General features: G+C 41.4%; 1 protein-coding gene across 5 annotated transcripts in view; it reads left to right on the forward strand.

The window, feature by feature from the left end:
- The window catches only part of trps1 (trichorhinophalangeal syndrome I), a 115,037-nt gene that overhangs the window by 85,667 nt on the left and 4,673 nt on the right, over nt 1-24,697 (forward strand). For all 5 annotated transcript variants that reach the window (XM_085791503.1, XM_085791504.1, XM_085791500.1 and 2 more), the window contains one exon: nt 21,749-21,871. In XM_085791503.1, coding sequence (XP_085647629.1) covers nt 21,749-21,871 — 123 coding nt within the window. The remainder of the gene's footprint in view (nt 1-21,748; nt 21,872-24,697) is intronic.

Genomic DNA, 24,697 nt, shown 5'->3' on the forward strand with positions numbered 1-24,697 from the left:
TAAACATATTGAAGTTATGTTGTCATCTGCATTACTATAGGTTCTCTGAATTTTTTTGTGTGCCCCTTTATCAAATCTCTACATCATCACAGCTATAAAGACACAGGATAATTTGCAAAAATTACAATTCAGTTGCTGCTGTCTTCCTCTGAATCCATTATTAGACTGATTCACCTTCATCGCTTTTCTTCACATAAAGAATAAAAGTGCAAAATGATCTTTTGGTTTCTGATTTCAGTCCCTGCGGCTCCTTAGTAGCTGTTAAAAGTCAAAAAGTGCAACAAGTTTGATTCATGTCCCCTAAATTGTAACTGTGGACTCTCATCTGAAAAAGAAGAAGCCAACGCGCCGTCTGCTTTTGGTTGACCACCAACATGGGTTTAGTCTAGCCGAAAGTAAAAATGCAGGTGACTCCTGCACACACACATATTTTACACTCCGGTCTGTGTTGTGTCAGGCTTCAAATTATCCCATTCTGCTCCTAACGGCATTAAAACAGTGAGAAAGAAAGAAATAACAGAGATGGCTACTTGTTTGAAAGGTATAATCCATCAAAGAAGAATCAGCAAATGAATAAAGGTGTTTTTTTTTTTATCCTCCTTGCTCGTGTTTACGTGATGCCCTCAGTTTAGCTCTGTTTTAACTCTATGCACTTGGACAGTAGTGTGTTACTGAAGCACTGGATCAGAACTTTGGTCACATTTGAACTAAATTGCAGAGTGCCGCACACATGTCAATAACATTTTGTTAAACCGATTGATAGGATGGTCAACCCCAGTGAGTGGAATAACAGAAAACAAATAGATTTGCTTGATAAAGGTTTCTTCTTGCCGCCAGTGGTTCTAGCAGACTGAACTCATCTACATTTAGATTCACCGGCCAATGTGTGTGGTCATCCGTGCCTTTGATTTAGAGTGTGCGTATTTGTTGTGTATGTGGGGGTGTGTGAGCTTTATTGACCGGCAGATGAAGGCTCTCTGTGTATGTGTGTGTGTGATGAAAAGCAGGCGACCAGATGGACTTATGGGAAATAAAAACCTTTTATTTATTTATACCATTTGATTAAATGGCATTTGTTTCTGTCTCTTGGTGTGTATGCGAGCCCATGTGTGGTAGTGTGTGTGTGTGTGTGTGTGTGTGTGTGTGTGTGTGTGTGTGTGTGTGTGTGTGTGTGCCTTTTATTTAATGACAAATAGAATAGAGGGATCAGAGCAATCAGGTTTAAATGATTACTATGGGAACAAGGGAGAGAGACTGATAGGGAGGGAGAGAAAGTGAAGGAAAAGAGACAAAGTCTGATTACAGAATCAACAAATTCTTCCACATCAGCACAAAACTGAAAACATAGCTTCTGTTTGTTGATCTCTCCCTCTCTTTCTTTCTTTTCTCACTCTCTCTCCCTCATTCCCCCCTTTTGGCTGTTTCTTACATTCCATGTTTATTCACCTCCTGATGAAACAGATCCAATTTCTTTCTTAATTCACCAGTTGTTTTCTGATTTCTTTCTGCTTCTCTTCCTTTATTTCTGTGACGTTTCACCTTTTCTCTCCTTGTCTTTCCCTCTCGTCCTCATCAATATCTTTCTCTGCATCAGTGCTTTTGTAATAGTGCCATTAATTGCAGCTGTTCTGTTACATGTTCACGCTGTATTAGCTCTTCAAAATAACAAATATTGACCATTACAATTTCTGTGTTATCCGACCGACTAGAGCTGCAGTAAGCTATTATTTCCACCAATGAGTAATTTGCAGAGTGTTGTCTTTATTAGTTTAATTTGAATAGGAAAAAAAGGTTAAAAAAAAAAAAAAGTGTCTAAAATCATCTTGTTCTCGTCCAATACCACAAAATTATCGATTTACTTTAATGTAAGACTGAGACAATGGAGCATTCTGCTTTTGAGAACCTGGCATCACCACTTGTTCTAAAAAATTCTTAATTAAACATCACCAATCAGCTGATAGACGGATTGCTAGACAGGTCAAAATTTAAGGATATTGAATCTCCTCCATGATATAGCAAAAAGAAAAGGTGTTTTGTAACTTCATTAAGTTAATAACAAAGTAATCAATCAGTGGTTTTGCCAGGTAAATTATCGGCTGATTCATTCATTGATCTATTGACGGATTGTTTCAGCTCCAGTGGTCATTGCGGATGATAAACACACTGAAAAGTACTTACTGCAGTGTCTATTTTTGAACAGGTGTCAAGTGCAGGTCTGGCGGAAAGACACTTGTTTGGCCAATCTCATTGAATATTCAGGGATGTTCTTGTTCTTAACTGTGCAGCGTCCAAAGGTCACCATCCGTTCTTGCCCGTTAATAAATATTTGGTGTACATTAATTCCAGGTTGGGAACTGAGATGTTTTGTTGTTGTTTTTTTATGCACCTTCCTCATTAGTCTGAGTTCAAGTTGAGGCTGCAGTGGCCTTTTATTGGAGGTAACAATATGTGGTTGAGTTAGGTATTAAATTCTACAATCAACAATACAGAATAAACATTAACAGGTTAATTTAACACCTACCATTATTAAATCACAGTAAACAACACTATTGTCAATAAACGACTATTGTCAGTAAATGACTAAAATTGTCACTTTTTATGTTTGGCATTAAATTCATAAATTTTCTTCCAAACAAAGTGATTAATAGTGTTTCATTTGTTTTGCTTGGATGTTTCATGGTAGGTAATGGAACAGGGATCAACATCTGTATTCAGTTGTGTGCCCTCGTGTCTAGATTAAATTTGTAGCAGCAGAAGCTATAGCGCACGGTGCATGACAGTCTTTGCATATATCATTTCAAAAACATTAGCGACAGCTTTGTAACTCAAATGATTGCGGTCCTTCTAATGTAAATGTAAAAAACAGGCCGACAATGATTTAGCGTGATTTTGTGGAATTCTTTTGTCTTGGTTGATTTTTCTCATTAGGATAATTTTAGGTTGGATGCTTCTCTAGTAAAGTTTCTTGGATCGTAGCTGAAATGATTTAGAAATGTGGCTCCCCAGAGAAGCTGAATGCAACTGCCTGAGCCTGCCAGTATACTGTGCGTGAGTGTGTGTGTGTCTGTGTGTATTTGTCTCTGCATGTGTGTGTTTTGTGTGCAGTACAGTTCATGTGTAATGGCTGCAACTTACAGAGGATGTAGTGTGTGACTTCACAATGTATATATCTGTCCACTGAACGCAGACTAACAACCTGCAGCTCGCTCTGCACACTCAGTTTGGTCTACAGCATATGATCAGTTGTGTGTGTGTGTGTGTGTGTGTGTGTTCTAGAAAAAAAAAGAAACGAAATACAAGGAGACAAGGAGTGTCTACATATGTTCCAGTGCAGATTCCAACCTCATAAATCACTTCAACTGGTGTTCAACAGTCAATCTCTGTCTCTCTCTGCCTCTTTCTCTCTTTTTCCCCTCCTTCCCTCTCTCTCTCTCTATCTCTATCTCTCTCCCTCTCCCTCTCCCTCTCTCGCTCAGTAGAAATGCACTGTTCTTCCTCTGCCAACAGGGAGATTTGTGTTCTGTGTCTCTGTCGTATAGGATTAGAGAAGAGACAGAGAGAACAGAAGGAAAGAGAGTGAGGGAGAATAAGGAGGAAATAGATAGAAAGAGGGATAAAACAGAGGAGGAGGAAGACAGAGAGAGAGAGGGGGGGGGACAAGATTTTTGCCTTCTTCTTGGCAGTATATATTTGTGTATGTGTGTGTGTGCTTTTTCTGTTGGCCATCTCTCTTGTTCGACATCATCTCTGTACTTCTCGCTTACTCTGCTTGTGTGTCTGTGTGTGTGCGCGCCTCTATCTGTGCCTGTGTGTCCTGATGTTATCCAGATGTGCAGCTACAGTGGGCTGTAAAACTCAGAGTTATTGTCATAACATTGTTGCTCACTGTGTGTGTGTGTGTGTGTGTGTGTGTGTGTGTGTTTGAGTGTGAGTCTACATGTGTGTATGTGAGTGTGTGTATGTGATCGTGTGTGTGCGTGCGTGCGGGGGGGGTGGGTTGGTTAGTGGGTGTGTGCATGTGTGTTGCTTCCTGTCGTCGTCCTAACACTTTATTACCAAGCTGACGAAGAGCCAACACATGGACACACTCTATGTATCAAACACACGCGCACACACACACACTCATAGTTAGACTTTATGCACACACAGAACTAACACACATGCACATACAGTATGAGCAAACACACGAGTCAGTTTTCTGCAGTGTAATTGGTTCCAATATATATTTACAGACTCTCTGCTCCATCTGTGTCCAGGATGTCCAGCGCCTGCTCTGTTTGCTCATCTGTGTTGGTAGAGTTCAGATCGCTGGCAGTGATTTGGAATCAAGAGCCTGGTGTCAGTGTCTGTTGTAGCCAGGCTCTTGCTCAGAGTGGATATGCAGTATGTGCCATGTGTGGTGGAGTGGTCGGTCGTTTTTATGTGAACATTGTAATATGAGAGAGAGTGTACATTTGAAATCAGATGATTGTAATCCTAATTTATGCATAGGTCCATGTCTACCTAAGTAAGGTAAACCAGCTGTTCTCTCTTTCTCCTTCACAAGGAAGCAAGAGTTATTTATCATTTGGTAGTGTTGCCTGTAGATTAATTTATGGAAAAAAAAATTTAACTGCACACTTGCACCAACAGTAATATCACATTGAATATTTTTTTCTGCAAATGACTCCGCCCCCGTGCCACGTGAGCAGAGCAATTCCTAAATTAACCAGTTGCAAGAAAAGTCACAGGATGCTAAACAGTAAGAGAAATGACTATTTCTAGATTTTGTTTCCAGCACATCTTCATATCTCTCATGCTGATATCCGCCCACCGTCAGCACAGCTATGACAGTTAATTTTCTTACTTTCACATCAAGTCTTTACTGCTCACGTTCAGATTCAGTATTAAATCAGTTTGTAATGACTAATAATCCATCACATGCAGCTTTAATGTGGTTTTGTTTCAGTTTCTGCTCAGTTTTTTCTTTCTTTCTTTTTTTTCTTCTTGCCTTTCTTGCCACAATTCCCTATTCCGCTTACTGTCAATCATCCGACACAGAGAGAAATACTGTCAAGTCTTTGCCAGGAAAAACCCCCCCACGAATGCGTTGTCTTAAAAGTTGTTATTATCGTTAATGATCACATGTCGCATAGTTGTGGACACAGAAAAAAACAATTTGAGTCACTTTGATAATATCAAAGTTTCTGTATGAATCAGTGTCTGGGATGTTCCCGCACAACATCCTGTGTCAGATCTTAAACTTGTGCAGTGGGAGGAGGTGACTCTTCATCTCTAAATGAAGCTTTGATCCACTAGAGGGCGCGTCGAGCTGTGGCTTCCAGCACAAATACCTAAAACTAATATCTTTTTTTTTTTTTTTTTTAAACAAAATTGGGCCCGCTGTGTTTACAGAGCGAGGAAGAGAGGAGCTCAGGTGATGTAAGATGTAAGGCTGTGTCATCAGTTTATGTGATGCCAGACACATCAGTATCTGTATCTTCTTTGTTTTGGTTTTGTTTTAATCCCTAAGCCTTTTACCGATGCAGCCTGTTCATGCTGCTTTGCATAATGCCGTCAGTGACACCATGAGCAATGGGCACACAGAGGGAGAGAGCTTGACCAACTGCTCTGGATTTCAGCTGCAGTCTGTCTGTGTTGTATTTCTGTGGCACAGCTTCAGTTGGAAACGATCAGTATCTCTCCTCCGCTCCCCTCCTGTTTACTCCACTCCGACCAGTAGTGTCTCCATTGTTTTTATTTGTTTTCTTGCGGCGAAGAGATGAGAGGAAGATGCAGCAGGAGATAAAATGATGAAAGTAAAATATTAAAAAAAAGGAAGGGAAAATCTGAGCTGTGGACTCCTCTCCTCTGCAGCTCTCTCTCTCTTTTTTTTCTGTGAATGTTTCTCTCCATCCTTAATATTCTTCCCCTCCCTCTCTCTAACCCGCTGCCTACCTCGATCACCCTCTGTCTCATCCCATCTCTCTCTCTTCCTTTCTATCTCTTTCTCTCAGTAATGACTGGGTGCTAACTATCACTTTGAAGGTCATGATATTTGCTAGCTGTAGGTGTCTTTAGTGTACAAGTACGTGTGTGTGTCTGTATCTGTGCGTCTCATTATGAGGTTGTGTGTAGCAGTGTGAGGAGAATAAGTCAACCCTAAGGCTGTATCTGGATGAATGATAGTGTGTGTGTGTGTGTGTGTGTGTGTGTGTGTGTGTGTGTGTGTGTGTGTGTGTGTGTGTGTGTGTGTGTGTGTGTGTGTGTGTGTGTGTGTGTGTGTGTGTGTGTGTGTGTGTGTGTGTGTGTGTGGGTATGGTGGATAATATCAAGCTGTTAGTACAAAATCTTTTTCACTAGCAGTAATTTGTTCACTCTCTCTCCCTCTTTCTTTCCTTTGGTTTCCTCCTTGTTTTTCCTCTCCTTTTCTCCCTCTCCCTTTCTGCATGTCTCCCTCTCTCCTCCTCTCTTTTTCAAACAGATTGCTTTCTGCAGGGGTGGTAGAGAAGAAGAGATAGACAGAGAGTAAAATTGAGAATCCTTGTCCTTGACTGACCCAGTTCCATTTCTCGCTGAAAATGAAAAAGTCAGCTTTGTAGTTCTCCTCAACCACTGTTTCTTCACCGTTTCAAAGATTTTTGTTATTGGTTTTTTGAATTTAATAAATTTTGCTCAGTGTGCCTTTTTTTTCTGTTCACCGCCCCAGAACGATCCAAACTGCCAGTGTTTCTCGGTACTTGAGATAAATCCTAGATATTGACTTGTACACTTTAGCCAGCATGTACATTACATAACCCTGCATTTGAAAGATAATTGTATTTAATAAATGTGCATATTTTATCCCAGTTGGGTGTTTAAGTTAATTACAGTAGGTAATATCTGCAATTTTCAAGTACATCACCATGCTCAGTGAACTCATACTTTATAATTTGCACAGGTCAAATATTCAAAAGCATGAGTTGTCTGAATGAATGACATTTTAGAATAAGTTTAAGTGACTTAAAACCAAACTGCAGCATGCAGACATCCTCTCATACACTTCAGAGAGATCCTAGCAACCTATCTATTTGCATTTGCATGTAAAACTATTAGAGATGAGGAAGTGGATAGAAGATGGGGCTGTGGGTTTGCTGACAACTGCCATCCACCAAAAAAAATGCATATTGCAGGGACACACTAAGTATTAATAGTGCAGCTGGCCTAAATTTAGCCCAGGTCTGCAGATCTAGCTTTAGCACACTGCCTGTGGAGGTGTCAGAGCAGAGCTTGATTCTAGGCCAGGTCTCAAACCTGTTGATAGATGTGAGGGTTTGGCAGGCGCTGTGTGCCATGTGTGAAAAGACACTTAAAGGAAAAAAAGAAAACGTCCAATTAAGGCCTCAGAGGAAGTGACAGCTCGTTTTTGGAGTCAGATAGGACACATTTTTGCGTTGAAGCACTTTTCTCCAAGGATGGAGAGCTGTGTGAAGCACAATATGAAAATCTCTCAACAAATAGGCCGTCAGGTGATATTCCCTAAGCAACCATTTCTCTCTCTCTTTCTCCGATAACATGCGGGTTATCATACGTGGTGCTGTCTGGAGCAAATGGAACAAAGATGAGACATCGATTACACACGCACTCGTGCACGTGCGCGCGCACACACACTCCTTGGAGGATAGCTGATCTGTTCGGTTCCTCTTGACAGCTAGAGCATGGCCATCAACACCCCAAGAATGTGTGTGTGTGTGGGTCTTTTCTCTGACTGCGTGTTTGTGTGTGGGCCCCAGTGCAGGAGAGAGGAATTAAAGGAGGACAGGCTGGAGAAGGGGCTGGAGTAATTCAGATATTGATGTGTTGGGCTCTAACTCCACCCTGAGGGTCTTTCTAGGTGGAAAATGTCAAATGGGCCCTGGTCTGGTCGCACCACTTAGTATCACTGAAGCCTCAACGGTGACACCGAACAAACACACATAAATTGACAAGACTTTACACTTGGCAGGCTGAAGTGTGTTTAACGTCCACTCCCACTGTTTTGGACGTTTGAATTCTCACTCCCAGCCCCTCTGGGTATTGTCTACATGGGTTCAAGGTTGCAATGCATTTGTAGAATCGCTATTCATTCCTTTTAACTGATAAAATAAGCAACAGATAAACTTATAATGAAACTCAAACTCCCACTCGTGACATTCAAAGCTGCCATTTTTTTCCTCCAATATGTGACTAAATGATCTCTTTAAACCTCACACATAACCTCGCAACCTTGTGAGCAGTTTGTTTCCCCCCCTGTGCTCAGGAGAGCTGCTCTATAGGAATTCAGAGCAATGAGCAAGCCCGGGGCAAACTCTTATGTAAATAGAGAATATGAAGCCAACTTTAAATGAGCAGATTTTCATGTGGGAGCATTGTAAACTACTTAGACATGCTGTATGCTTTTCAGTGTCTATCTGTTTATACATACACCAAGGCTGTCGACACTTTCCACAGCTCCAGTCTCTCTCTTTTCAGTAACAAGTGTAGTAGCGTCACAAGCTTTCAGTCCCTCCCCATTAATAATAATATAGCTTTATCCTAAGCAGTAACTATACATTGAAATGTACACTTCACATCCACAGTCTGTGCTCTGACACCGTCTTCACCGTCATTGACGCTGCACAGGGACAATGTCGGCATACAGTCAACAGCACTCTACAATATTCTGAAAGGTCGCTGACTGTTGTGCACAGTCATATCGAGGCTTGCATAACGAAATTCTACATCGCTGTCACTTCCACAATAATGTTGGTTAAAGGTCACAGTATTTCATTAATTCCAGTCTCTCTTTATCACTGGCAGTAGTGCTCTTGGGTGTGAATTGCAGCCACTACTGGGTGAATAAGGAGCAAAGATGAGGTCGGTTAGACGGAGGCGGCCAGGGATGCAGAGACAGAGATTTGAATAGACAGAGTGAGGAGGTAAAACGTGTTATTGTTTTGGCATAACCCCTCAGTGGAAATTCGATTATTAAATTCGTTCTTCTTTAAGACTGGGCTCATTTTCATACATTCGCCTTTAAGTAAAAGCTTATTTCTGCTCTCATTATGCTGTGGAAGCATTGTTAATTTGTTTTGCTAGGAGTCCAATATGGCCTCTGCATTTTGATGAGTGGGCCTTAATGAGCTGGCTAGCCTTATCATTTGTCCTTTTGGCTTCAATTTGATGGTGTACTATGAAGTTGCTGAACTGCTCACTTGGCTTTGGAATATAAATGGTTACTATTTTTAGTTTAACACCATGTAACTTGGTTCCCTAAATATATTATATAAAAATCTATGCTCTAGTTGTGAATAATGAATCCTTAGAACAATTCTTTTTAACAATTCAGTTGTTAAATGTTTACTAAAAACAGATATACAGAAGAAAGTGTAAGTAGCTTAGTAAGAGTGAACAGTGAATTTCACTTCTTATAATTCAGTACCTGTGTGCGCGACTGTATGTGTGTGGGTCCAAACCCGTGCTGAGCATTACTGAATGAATTCGGCACCAATTCTGTTGTCCTGCTGTGTGTTTGTGTGTGTCTTTCTCTCCTCCGTGTTCACCTTGACCTCTCTTCCCACTCACTGTTGCTCATTTCCCACCACCATGACCTCTGACACTAACACACGTGCTTATACACGTGCACACACACATATATACAGCAGAAAACAGTACACAATTTTCCATCTGACTGAGTCTGAGAGAGTTTTGTTTGTATTGGTTTTTTTGGATCTGTTTTTTATTCATTTTATTTTGTCTTTTTCTTCCTCACCTCATTAAATTGAATTATATCTGACACTTATATTATTCCATATTACTCAGCTGATGTTCTTGCCAATAAAGCATCTTGAATCGAGTTGAATTAAAATCACTCAGAAATTCTTCCACTTCGATGAAGAGGTGAGGTCTGAGCTCCTCAAGCTTGTCCTCCCTCTGTTTTTAGCTTCGGCCATAAATTCTGCGTGAGCTTCGCTTGTCAATATGTGTATTGACAGCACACAGAGAAACAGACAGGCAGGTCGCCAGGGGGGTGAACAGGTGGACAAACTGGGCGAGGGAGGCAGACGGAGTGATCAGTGAATGTAAAAGTACATTGTGATAATTCATTCTGCTGTGTAAGGACATAAATAAAACCCAGCACTCCCAGCACTGCTGTGGGATTTAAAATATTAAAAACGGCAGTGATGTGGAGAAAATTTCCCTCTCTGCTTGTCGATTCACTGTTCTCACCCCCCTCCTCTCCTCATCACTCCAGCCTCCCCCTCTTCTCCCCTCCTTACTCTTCCCCACTAGTGCTAATTGGGGAGATAAAGTCATTTGGCTGTGTGTGTGTGTGTGTGTGTGTGTGTGTGTGTGTGTGTGTAGTGTGGTATGTGTGAGGTCGTTTAGAGGTGTAATACTCTAAAGTGCCATCCATTATGCAGTATGGTTGGGATTAAACTCCTTCCTCTCATGCCCTCTCTTCTTCCCTCTTTCTTTTCCTCTCAATCATTTTTACGTCTTCTCCCTCTTCCCACTTTTGGTTTTCTCCTCTTTTCTCACTCTTTGTCGCTCGTTTCCTTTATCTCTCTCTGTTCCTGTCCTCAATTAGGCAAATCTTGCCTGTCCAAGGTCGTTCGGCAATTAAGATGTATTGCCATTGTGTGTACTAGTGCACATCCGTACCTTGTTTAAATGAAACCGATATCAAACAATTAGCTCCACAGCTGTTGCCATCAGTCCAAAAGGGAAATTTAAGAAATTGGGAAACAGGTTGTTATGTCAGTGTTAAGAGAGGAAAGATGCTCATGCCTTTTTAGCTTTTAAGCAGCCACAGCTGATTGTTAGACAGGTTGGCTGTCTAACAATCAGCTGTGTAACAGTGGGTGTTAATGTAATGTCTTATTCTGGTTGTTAGTGATCACAGGCATGTTTACCAAACAACAGTGGAGATCACTGTGTTTCAGAGTAGATGGATGAGGAGCTTTATGTCAGTGTTGATGGTGGTACTGTGGGAAGCACTGTTGCCTCCCAGAAGTTGCATGTTCTCCCTGTGCCTGTGTGGGTTTACTCCAAGTTCTTCGATTTCCTCCCACAGTCCAAAAACATGAGCAGTAGGTTGACTGGAGACTCTGCAGGTTTCATGTTGTATTATTCTCAGTGTCTGAGGTCTGTACAGTACTACTATGTTTTCTCTCTCATTAATTACGGTAACTCAATTCCCAGCTCAAAATTAAGAAAAAGAAGGACGTTTTGTGTTTCACATGTGGCTACTTTGTTTTCTAGTTGTTAGGGTTAGGGTTAGTAGGTACTACTTTAGGTACTTTGTAGCTCAGCCCTCAAACAATCTTCAGATTCATTCCTGTTGATGAAAGTGCATCTGTTTCTCTAATTAGATGGCACCGCTCAGTGTTTCAGGTTTCAGTTCAGCTCACACTTTTCTGGCAGTGTTGATTTCAACACCTCACACAGATGGTTGGACTGTGCAGCTATACCAGTGATTTAGCTTCTAGCCTGACTGTACCTGAATGGGTCACTGGGGTCTGTGCTGTGTGGGAATCAGCCCACTGAACCATTCTCAGATAAACAATAAAAATAGAGTCTAAGACAGTTAATAAGACACTTAATGCCGATGGATAAGACCACAGGTATTAAGGATGCACATTATAAACTCTCTCTCTCTCTCTCTCTCTCTCTCTCTCTCTCTCTCTCTCTCTCTCTCTCTCTCCCTTCCTTTGGGCAGTGGGGTGAGTTAAGGTTTCAGTGTCCTGGTTTCCACACCAGATTATGTGCTGTGTGTGTGTGTGTGTGTGTGTGTGTGTGTGTGTGTGTGTGTGTGTGTGTGTGTGCGTGTGTGTGCGTGTGTGTGTGTGTGTGTGTGTGTGTGTGTGTGTGTGTGTGTGTGCACGCGCATATGTGCTTGTTGCAGCAAAGTCTGTTGATGTCAACCTACAGGGCCTTCCCATAAAGACACACACACACACACAGAGTGACATGGTGCTTTACTGGTCAGTGTGAAGTGGGTCACTGCTCTCCAGACACAAATATAAAAAAAGGTTTTCTATGGAAGGAAATATAATTTTAGATAAGGAAAATAACTTCTAACTAAGAAAATGCACATGTAGCTTTTTAGTTCAGAAAATTTATTAACATAAAGATAAAAACAAACAACTTATCAGTTAGTGGAAAAGCAATTTTTTCTGAAGAATTATAATGGGAATTCAACTTAATTCCTTTAAATTCTGTTTTGGATATGGTATGAAGTAGATCACTTAAGCTATTTAGTTTGTCTCGACCAAAGTAACAGCTACTTCTGACCCATCATTACAGGTTATGACCATAGTTCACCCTGGATTGTGAGCAGATTGTTTCATTAGTAGGAATATTAGATTCTTAAAGGGGTTGAGCTGTGGAGTATTTCACCCCGCAAAAAAAGAAAAATGTGAAACTCAAAACTCTGTAAGAAAAATCATCTGGGTGCTACTCAGATTTATCTCAGGTCCCGTTTCACAGATGAGTAATTCTCAGCTCTTTTAGCTCCCTATCCTTTTCACTTAGTTATAATCTATATGGTGGGAGGAAAAAAAGAAAAAAGGTGTAAACAACACAAACGGTTTCATTCCAGAATAATGCTGATTGGTTTTCTGTTTCAGGTTAATTATATGAACTTGAGAAAAACAATCTAGGAGCTGAGGCTTTGGCCTCTTTTCCTCATTGCTTTCAGTGTATTACACACTCTATCATTGAACAAAGAAACTTCAAGGTTGAATCAGGAAGGCTTCTATTGCAGGGAGAGGAAAACACACACACACACACACACACACACACACACACACACACACACACACACACACACACACACAACCTATATCATATAGTATCTTATCAAAATGATAAGTTTTAGCTTTATAGAATCAGTTGCTTGATAAACACAAACCCGCAGAATTGGATAAGAGTAGTTCAGATGCAGACACACACTGAGCAAAGAGACACACAAATACACATTAGCAGGCACACACAAGTACAGATCACAAGCACACAAACCCACACACACTCGTACAAACACAACTACAGTCTCCAGGTCCGTGGACTCCTAAGTCTGCTTGAACTGAGGCTGTTTATCAAAATTAGATCAACGTGAAACGATTTCCTTTTTTCTCTGTTTACTAATGTGCTTCTCTTGCACATACTCTCTCTCCCCCTCTCTCTCTATCTCTCTATCTCTCTCTCTCCTTCTGTGCTCCCCTCCCCCTGACAGTTCACTGGTTATCAGGCTTTTACCCAGAACACATAACTGTGAATTTGACGCAACCCACGATCGTTTATCAAAATTAGATCAATGAAAATAGGATTTTGCTCAAGTGCGGGCCAGTCTGTGTTTGTGCATGAAGTCGCACACATTGTTTTGGGGAGGGGGGGCTACTGTATGCACTGAACAAACCAGCAGGATGAAAAAACCAGTGAGAAAAGGAGCCTGGAAGAGAGTGATAGTGAAAGGATGAAAGAATGAAAGAAATTTGACAGAAGCAAAGTGGGCCACACATGAGAGAGGGAGAGAGAGGAAGAGGAAGAGGAAGAGGGGGAAAGGAAAGGGAGGAGGAATACTGACCTCACTCTCCTTTTGTGCCAGGTGTGTGTATCATGATGTCATCTTGTTCCGGTGTTTTCTGCAGCTTTTCTTTAGACACTCAGCTGTCACTCTGTCTCTTTCCTCACTTTTTTTGCACACACATGCACACACACACACACACACACACACACACACACACACACACACACACACACACACACACACACACACACACACACACACACACACACACACACACAGAATGACAAGCCTGTTGTGAAAGCTGACACCTTCCATTTCACTCCCTCAGAGCTGAGTGTGTGTGTGTTTGTGTGTTGTAGTATCTTATTAACAAAGGATCTGGGTTGTCGTGTCTTCTGCTACCTTATCCCAGCCCCTCCGCTGTGCAGAGACTATCATTGTTTTTTTTGTTTTTTATATATTTATGCAGCTTATTCGCATTGTACGAACTGCTATCGCAACCCAGCACATAACACACTCATCAAGTTTCAGTTTCAACTTTATTTTGTTCCTGTGGGAAATTTGTTTTGGAGCAGCTCTTGAAAGCAACTTGCATAAAACTGAAAGACTAAAGAGACACAGCAACTGGCAGCGACCAATACAAGGTGCTGATAGAGAGTTTCCACAGCAGCAGCATGAGTCAAATTACCTCCGTCATCATTATCACAGTCTTCATGGCCATCAATGGCAATCAATGGCCAGCACCTTCCTGCTGCTTATACCATCACGTACAGGTCTAAGGCTGAAGGGATAAAGAGGTGTTTGAGCTGACTTTTCTTGGCAGACATGAGACTGACTCATTTGTCAAGAAGTGGCTCCTATGTTCTCACTGACCTGGTGATTTCAAGGACTTTTTTTTAACTCTTTCTGATGAGATGACATGAGGAGATGTTTTCTCTTTGACACTGATTCCAATGCTTGAACTTGTATTGGACTGATCCAATACTACTGGATTGGGAAAAAACACAACAGCTGTATGTATGGATGTGACTGAATTGTAGTTGTTACCACTTCCTGTCTATGCAAAAAAAAGTCAATTTAGGGAAAACTGCAGCTTCATTAATAAGTCTTTTATTAATAAATAGATATGGTAATGTATCTAGTCTACAGAACAAATAAAAACATGAGGTGTTAATACATTACAACAATGTCAGTCTAACCTCATGTGTTCTATCCAGAGATCTATAGTTGTAAACTTTTCAGTCACTCTACATACATGCTGTCAGGTGTGGGCTTTTCTTCAAACACTATGTGCTCCTGTGAGTGTTATTGCAGTAGAAGACTACAAATCCAGCATCTTAACGCTGCACAGGAACCCTCCTGCTCCTCAGCTTCTCACTGCATAGCTAATGTCTGAAGACGGATTTTATACTTTGAGCCTTTTGCATGATTCCCCTTAACCGCCAGCCTTGTTTTCAAATAGTCTCATATCATCGCCAAGCTTTTCTTTTCTTTTTTTCCCCCTGAAATTTGATTTTCTGTAAGTTGTGTCACCATAGCCTCTAAAGAGGGGGAACTCTGCTGAATGTGCTGCACTGATACCATTGAGCTGGGAGTGTGAGGGCTGCAGGAGCAGACTGTTAGAGCAGAGCTGCAGGCTGTGTGGAGGGGAGCTCCAAGCAGTCTTACACTGAGCTTGAAGGTCATGCTCAGTGTGACAGGGTGGTAGGTGTTATGTTAGCACACGGATTGGCCGTTTCCCCTTTAGTCAAAGTTTTATTCTATTCTTTATTCTATTCTGTCTTCCAGGCTTTTCCCATCTGTTTTCACACGCTGTTGCATTTTTCCTGCCACAGAGATCTGTATGATATTTTTGATGAAGTGTTGATATGATGCTACCAAACCTGTTTGTAGACTTGACATTCAGTTAGCTTGTTGATGATTCAGAAGGAGGGCTCTGCATGCTGAGAAACACAGCAGGTTTGTTGTTTTTTTTATGTGTGTTCTGCTGATAGTGTGATTGTTTGTGCTAAAGATTACGGGTTAATGGCGACTTGTTATATTTCCTGTGGGGGAGCGCTGACAGGATTTAGTTTTAGGACTTCGCAATTATCAGTTGTGCAAGCAGTCTCAAAAGGAGAATAAAACCACACATTTTCTCTCTTTTTTCTAGATTAATGTTCATTTCTTTTAAACTTGTAAACCCTGTTGCATTCAGGCTAGCTGGCTAATGGATGCAGATTCAAACCAGACCACACCACACCACAGCCAAGTATGTTATCATTATCTCTTTTTAAATGTCTGTTGATTCCTGAAGGGATAATTAGTCGTTTGCTTGCACCCTTCACAAAGTTAGTAGAGGCAGGGCTTTTGAGAAGTTTGCTGCTGCACCAGTTTCTCCTCACCTCACCGGTAATGTTGTCTGAGTAGATAATCAGCAGGAAATGCAACCTCCATTGCAGATCGCAGTTGGACTGTGTCCATTTTTCCAACTGAAAAAACCCTGGACTATTCTCTGCTTAAAATAGAGCCAATGGGTTCAGTTCTTAATTAATTTCCTCCCACACATCACACACCAAAAATGTATTAATTATTTGATTTTTTTTTTTTTTTTTACAGATTCAAGTGAGAATTCATTATCTCTACTCACTTCTCCTTACCAATCTTTGACTTTGTAACTAGATTTTTAACCATTGGTGCTTTGGTGCTACACATTGGTTATTATCATTCTGAGTGTTTTATGTTGTTTTGTTTCTCCAGGACAGATTGAATAAGAATATACTAGAAGAATGTATTTAGAGTCACTTCAACTTAAATTCATTCAACTCAAACCCAATTTTTCTATTAGGAGAAGCAATTGAAATGCACACACAGTAGTCTGAGAGAAAACCACACGGATAGACTGCTGCAGCCGCATGCATAACACGTACACACACCTACACACACACACACACACACACACAAACTCACACAAGTAGTTGATGGTTGGTGGCACCTTTGGAGGGGGAGAGGGGGTCCTCTGTTAGATATGACCCAGATGCCTTTCACTGTGTGTGTGTGTGTGTGTGTGTGTGTGTGTGTGTGTGTGTGTGTGTGTGTGTATATGTTGGAAGGATTACTTTTGGTGAATCATTATCTGAAGCCATCCCATATACAGTATGTTTGCACAGGTCTGTCTCCTCGTCTCCTCTGTGTGTGTTTGTGTGTGTGCATGTGTGTCTCTGTGTGTGCATTAGGGAGAGAGCTGGAGACTGATCCAGTGTATAGGATATTGGACTTGGCAGTATGGAATTTAGTTAATTCCTCCAGCTTGTCTTCTAGCTTGATTAAATAATCGCTGATTTAATGCAAGTCAGTGCATGTATCAGCGCAAGTGTGTGTGCATGCATGCATGTGTGTACGTGTGCATGTGTATGTGTGCATGCATCTGTGTGTTAAAAGCAGGGCTGACTTGCTCTTTAAGTGAATTAAATGTAATTTCATTTTGAAAGACTTTGTTTAGAGAGCCCCCTTTTTTAATTTATTTTAGACCGCAGGGCGCCTCGATCTATTTCTTTCTTCTCTTTTTCATTCTGTCCTTCCCTCCAGCTCACCCTCTCATTCTCTATTCTAACATCTAACTCCAGGGTTTTCAGCACCTTTACGTTTGAAATATTTGTGTGTTTAGTTTTTTTTCACCATTGCACAAAATAAAAAAAAAAGTGTTTTGCTATAAAATGAAATTTCAACCATTTGAAAAATTTGATCCCTGCAGAAACTTTTTTTTTTTTTTTTTTTAACTAACGGTGGTACTCTCACTCATGGTAAAATAAATTGGTTGGAAATTCTGTCTTTGTAGGTAAGTCTTTGGCAACAACTTATTTTAATATGCTTGGTGATGAGCACAAACTTGAGTTTTATTTTTTAAATGGATGTAAAGCCTTTCCAAATACAGCAGCTCATGTGCAGGCATCCAGTCTGCCTCATCAAATTATTTCAAGTAAAGCTACACCAACAGTTTAAGGATGCCACTGTACATTGGTTGCAGATGGCAGTTGTAACATCAGGGGTAAAGAAAGTAAATTTGAGGGACTCAGTATTGCTGCAGAACTGAGCCAGTAGATTCTTATCTGTTCAGGCCAGCTCTTCCATAAAGATCTAAAAGACCGTGAGTGTAAACAGTTTGTATAACATCTGTAAATTTATGGCTTCAAGAGAATCTCTGAGTAGACTCAAAGCCACAGCTGAGCGGTTCAGCCACTGTGTGGTTCCACCATATGTTCTGATGTTGAATAAAAATCTGATTCTCCAGAATGGAGTTATAATTTATTAGTGCATTTTATGAGTAGAGTCACGAAAAAGTCACTGAGAACAGCCCATAACTTCTGTTTGAATTTAAAGGATAGCAATCACTTAAACCCATTTAATGGAAAGTTGGCATGGCGGTGTAACCCCATAAAAGTCTGAAACAAAATTAAAATCAGGGAATTGGAGTTGATCACAAACACGGAAGGGAGGGAAACATGTAATATAAAATGCAGCCCATTTTCAAAGTGCATATTTTCCCAAATAAACAACAGTCAGGTCGTGTAGCCCCTTTTATGCGTTCTTGCATCAAATTTACCGCCACAAGGGCAAAAGGGCTCTCTGTTGGAGCTGTGGTGCATTAGAGCAGAGCCACTGACCAAACTGATTGTGAAAGTTATTAAACCAGTAAATGTTGTTTTATTTGCAGCCTGCCACTGAGTAGATTGTATACTTAATTTCTGCCGGCCTTTTCATGGGCATTATGGGGCGGATAAAATCTGCAAATATTGTTAACTTGTCAATGTTGTAATTCTAAAGTACACTCATTGTTTATACTGATCTTTTCTTCGGGAGATCAAATCTTTTGAACACTCTAGGAGAAGAAGAAGAAGATTCCACATGACTGTCTTTTATTACACAGAAAAACAGACAACTATCAGCTGCAGAGAACAGATCTACTCTGGGAGTGTAAGGCCTGTGTAAAGCCTGGGGGTAATAGAACAGTGTTTATGTTGGTTACTTAACAAACTCAACTTTGTGTCCAAACATCAACTTTAAAGTTTATTTGTTGGCTCAGATTTGGCTTGATGAGGAGGAAGTTAATAAAGAGTTTAATTTCCTGACTAATGAACGTTTTTTTGTGTGTGTATGTCTCTGTCTTGGTCTGTGTGTAAGCGTGTGTGCATGTGTGTGTGTGTGTGTGTGTGTGTGTGTGTGTCAGAGGGCGTTGTCGGTGGTGCTAATTGAACGGTATCATAGGCCGCAGATAAATAGATGTCATTAGGACCCTGAGCTCTAATTACCAGCAGCCCACCTCCACACGCTGAGGTGAGTGGGAGAGGCCAGGTAACTGTAATCAATCAGGAAAACATGCTCTGATGCACACGCACATCCTGCAGGTACACAACAAGCACACAGACACACACACAAAGCACAAACTCTCATATAAACCCAGGTGTAAATAATGTGTGTGTTTGTGTGAGTGCATGTACGCATGTATAGTATGTAAGCAACCCATGTGCCAAGCCAACCAGCTGATGATTGAAAAGGAAGTTGGAGGCCATGAGCCAATTTTGTGCGTGCACGTGTGTGTTTTGGAAGATGGTGGGGGCTATTTCTGTACTTTCCTGTGTAATTGACACTTGAACCTCACACACATGTACGCGCACACACACACACTGTCCTTGTGGCGTAGTTTAGGAGTAGCCAAGACTCCCCCCCAATGCACACGCACATACACACATCTTGTATTGCCTCCTCTCATCCAAATCTAGCTCGCCTTCATTAGCCAGTGGAAGCAAATATTTTCAGGTGTGTGTGTGCGTGTGGGTGTGTGTGTGTGTGTGTGTGTGTGTGTGCATGCGATGAGGGGCAGCTGTGGGGCCATATGTGAGTGATTTGGGTGCTCGGAGGGAAACTGAATTCTGATGACAGACGCACTGTTTGGCTTGCAATACTAGACACACACACTCTCACTCACACACACACACACACACAGAGGGAGACACAGGAAGTGTACATCAATCAATCACCTGGCTCTGTCTCTCTACATGTGGTGACCGTATGGTCTGTGCAACACACACATTCTCTAGCTCAACGTGCCACCGTGAGGATTTAGTCATGGAAGTGTTCTGCTGTCTGATGTCAGATGGACGAAAACACATGTACCACAAATAATCTAATATTAGCTCAGGTGTTTATTACATCTTGGAAACAGGATGTTTTATTCTACACACACTGAGGCTCAGAGACAAAGTTTTTCCCATATAAATAAACACATCTATGTTCCTTTGTATTAAATCTTTGAACAATCTTAAACTTTGATTTTTCCAGCCTGATCCAGACAGTATGAAGAATGTCGTTGTAAATGTCTGTTTATGGGCTAAAATTACAGCAAGGAAACAAAGGAGCCATTAAACCGCTTTTCATTGGCAACAGAATTTTATGTCTAATCTTTAAACACTGTCGGGTACAGATGTTTAATCAGTTCCTGATCTGCTGATATTTTGATGGTCACATTATTTATTTATTTTTTCTCCTCTATTACAGGGACCTACATTCTTTACATGAGTGCACAAGGCAGCAAATGAACTATTGTTGTAAAGTTTAGAGTTTGGGTGAATTCTGCAACAGGACTATTCATTCATTGCACAACTACACAACACTAACATGATATTCTCAAAATACACCTGCACTGCATTACTCAAGCAGTATATGAGCATGCATGGGAGAAATGATGTGAAGTGTTTTAATTGTGCTGTGATCCTTGCAGTACATTTGATTGCAAAATAAACTGAACAGCGCTGTGCCCACTGGGCTCTTCTGATTTTTAGCTGGCAGCATGAAACAGATGCTCAGCGGACGTACTGGTAGTGGCTCCATCTGTAGCTCTGAGACTACAGAAAGCCTGATTGAAGTGTAGCACTCTTTTGTGGAAAGTTAAATGTTTTAAACTTCTACCACCGGGTGCTCTGAGCCCGAAAAAAAGCTAAGCTCTCAGCACTGTCATGGACATAAAACAACAAGGAGGCAGCGCTGAAAGCTGAAGGTCCCAGTGGACACAAAGTCCAATGTGGAGGGAAGAGGGAAAAACAGTGGGAGAGCAAGACAAGAGGGAAAGATGGCACACAGAGAATGCATTGTAAATTATAGTGAGCCATACCATAAGCACAAACAGTATGCAGACATTCTCTAACACAACCATGCTCCATGGTAACGCAAAAGACAATAAGAGATCCAACTTTTTATATATTGGTGAAAAAAAGAAAGAAAGGGAAACCATAGAGGGATGCAACAGGAGAAAAGACTGAGAGGTGAGGAGAAAATGAAGACAGGAACAGTGCTGGGATAGAAACTTATGGAATAAAAAGAAATGGTTGGATAGGCAGGCCGATAGAGAGGGAATAGACAGACTCATGGAGGAGAAAGACGAGGTATGCTGTCCTCTCAGGGTCATAAAGGTGGTGAATGGGGCCAGAGACTTAATGGGATGGAGAAACGTTGTGATTGGCTCATTACTGTGATGGAGCACGTTGCCACGACAATTGGCCTTTTCACCTCCACCCCACCCTTCCTCGCACACACTACTTTTCTATGCACCACTGCTCCATGAACTGCAGAGGAGTGAGTGTGTGTGTGTGTGTGCGTGTGTGTGTGTGTGTGTCTGTCTGCGTGTGTGTGAGACTAATACAGTAAAAGTCAAACACTTGCCTGTAAAGTACCTGCTGCAGTTCAGATAAACACCAAAGCACATTCTGCTACAAGGTGAACGTGAAACTCATCTCTTCCCACATGTTGAGTAGTACTTGACAAAATTACTGCAGTATCTTGTATCTCTAGTGGCAAAGCCCAAGTTCTCTCCAAGACATACTCATGCATTTAAAAAGCAGCGGTTACACACATACACACTCTCCTCTCACTGGAGTGTGTTTTTCTGTTTTTATTAACCTTGTACTATACAGAGAAAATCAGTGGAGAGGGGAACAAGGTTCTCAATAGGATTTCCCATTAGGCATGATAAATGAGAGCACGTCATCTCTCTTTCACCAAGCCAATCTGTTTTCTTTCTTCCTCTGCCATCTCGCCTCACCACCAGTTCACTGTTCTCAACTGACGTGAAGATTAAAATTCAAAATTTTGAATTTCCCATCTCTTCTCTTTCCTATGACTCTGCATTTTCTTGGCCCACCCAAGTTTCTCCATCTCTCTCTATTGTTGCTTTCACCTTCTGACGTTGTTTCCTTTCTCCATCCACAGCGGCGCAGAGGCAGCGGGGTCTTCTGTGCAAACTGTCTGACCACCAAGACATCATTGTGGAGGAAAAATGCCAATGGAGGCTACGTCTGCAATGCATGTGGCTTATACCAAAAGCTGCATTCGGTAAGTGATGAGCAGATGCTGTGTCTGCACCAGCATCTGTACAGTACATTACATCACTGATTACTCTAAACAAACTGTAGAGCTGGGAGATAAATAGACGAACCTGTACAGTAGTTGCACAGATGTTATTCCTTTTTTTTGGTTTGTTTTTTAAAATAAAATTGAAGAATGATGTGAGAAGAGGTGTACTTCAAAGCGGCTTTGAATGTGGTTGATAGTTAATGTAGTGAGCTGAAACTCATATGTGTATCATCATACAAATTAAATTCACAGTCCTGAACCCGCCCCCCCTCCCTCCTCCCCTTCAGAGAAGACCTACATATTCTCTGTCATAGCGGTTGTATTGGATCAGGAACCCACCATTTATTTTATAGACTCCATGCTACAGTATGTTGTAGCACATCTACAGGGTGGGTCTGACCACTAATTATCATTCCTCCAGTTGGGTCGATTTGCATACTATGCAAATTAAATGGTGCATACTGCAGTTAAATTCTTGTATATATTCTGTGAATCCCGCTGTGAAAAAGTAATATTGTGGAAAAAGCATATTTGATTTGGTGGGTGCTGGGAGTCACAGACCATTTCAGCAGTCACAGTGAGCCAGTTCCATGGAGTGAGAAATATGATGGAATGAATCAACTTTACCATCTAAGCCTGGGGAAAGTCTATGGAAATCCCAAATTTAATTAGACTGCATGAATTACAGATGAGATAAAGACCCAGCCTGGAATTTAGTAGACTCCAGAATAGTGAGGCTCCTTACATCAGATGTGTTTTAAGGGGTTTAATGGAACACTTCAGTGTACCAATTTATGTGGAGGGTTTACAAATATTACCTATGCTAAATGAGCCTTCACAACCTTAATGTATACATCTAGATTCATGTTCACATATTGGCTTTTTAAAAGAAGCTTGTAAAATTTGAATAAGAACAAAAGTGTTTCAGTCTAATAAATCAGTGTCAGTAAACGCATCAGTGGGATGACTGGGTTACAGCCCGGGCCACTGTGCTGCAATTATCACATGAAGCTTTAAAGACCTTTAAGAGGACGACAAGCTATCGCAGTTTACTCCTTCCTGCCCCTGCAGACGTCCTTTGTTCAACCCGTTCATCTCATCTGCTGCTCCAATCACGTCCCAGCTCCCTCCACTCTTGGCAATCTTCACGACAACCATATTTTATATCCCATAATAAAAGTTTTATACGCTCTACACACATTATTAGAGAGGATAGCAGCTAGTAAAACACTTGAGAGTGAGAGAGGGGCCGGGAGAGTTATGAATAACGAGGGAGAAAAAGGTAGACACCGAGGGAGGGAGAGAGGGGAAGCGAGAAAGACAAACAAAGTGAGAGAGAAAGAGCAGGAAGGCAAAGAAAGAGGAACAGATTAAACTAAAGAGTGAGGAGAGAGATAATGAAGGTGGAGGCTGTGTATAAAGAGTGAGAGATGGAGGGAGACAGAGATTAGGAGAGGGGACATCTGAGAAGAGGACAGACAGATAGAGGGAGAGTTATTAGTACTGCCAGTAACGCAGCCCAGGTATTCTATCAAACCCAGCATACAATCATAAAGGTGTACGACGTTACAGCTACCTTCTGTGTCTGCGTGTGCGTCTGTACTGTATGTGTGTGGGTGTGTTAGCTAACCCTATATGCACAAAAACCCTTTAAATAATGGACATCTTGCTGTTCATGTACATCTTGTTTTAATTAGACTACTTCCATTATAAAATATCTTGTATGAATGAAATGAACAAATAAAAGGGGACTCCTCTAAAGACCATTGATCCATTCCCCACATTAAAACAGATCAAACAGCATGTCCCTATGACTAAGGAACATAATAAGCAGCAAGGTAAAGAGGAAGAGGACATTTAAAAGGCAGACGAGGCTGAATGGCAACAAAGGAAAGACTCTTAACAAAATGTGTTAAACATCTCGCCGCCAAAGCAAAGAGAGAGAGAGACGAGAAGAGGGAGCAGGAGAGGTAGAGAGACTTGTGCAGTTTCCCAATTCTGCACAATATACCAGCTGTAGAGAAAGGCTCAGGCTCAGGTGGTCGAGCAGTTTGGCTGCCTATCCCTGGGTTGAGGGTTTGATTCCCAGCTCCCTCCCTACAACACAGGTTTCTTCTGGAAGGGCATCCGATATCAAACCAAAGTCAAATCAAATATGCGGATGGTGGCTCCACAGTCCTCACAGGTGCAACAACAACAACATACTAACTGTAGAGAATATCAACTAACAACTCATCTTTACTGTACGCTATTTTTTGCAGTTGGTGCACCATAAATCATCGCTCTGCGCTGTGGTGTAACGCCAGGGGAATGATACACTGATGGGTGTCAAACTGTGCCAGTTCCTCTTGTCAAATACACAAGAAAATATTGTTGTTGTTTTTTTGTGTAGTTATTTTCTATTTCCTGGGCTGTGTGACATCTTTTCTGTGCACTGCATTGTGGGACAGAAGCACCCATCAGAGGCCCACTTAAAAGCAAAGGTTGGAAAGGCTTTATCACTTCTCCAATGAGAACAGATCAAATCCTGTTTTGGAATTAGTCATCCTCCGTCATCCTCCATCATCCTCTCTTCTGGATCATCCACTTTCCCACCACCCCCTCCCTCCTTCCTGTTATTTTTCCTATGTAATTCATGTCTCTACCTCCTCCTCATATGTTCACCACATATCATACTTGCCCCCCCCCCCCCCTTTTTCTCTCATTTATCTCACCTCCTTCTCCCCTGTCTCCTCCTTACTCTTATCTTTACCATTTTCTCCTCTTATCCTCCTCACAGCTATTTAGGCAGACACACAAACTCCC

This window comes from Trachurus japonicus, chromosome 11 (assembly GCF_045865225.1).
Source record: "Trachurus japonicus isolate A0001 chromosome 11, Traja_1.0".
Lineage (NCBI taxonomy): Eukaryota > Metazoa > Chordata > Actinopteri > Carangiformes > Carangidae > Trachurus > Trachurus japonicus.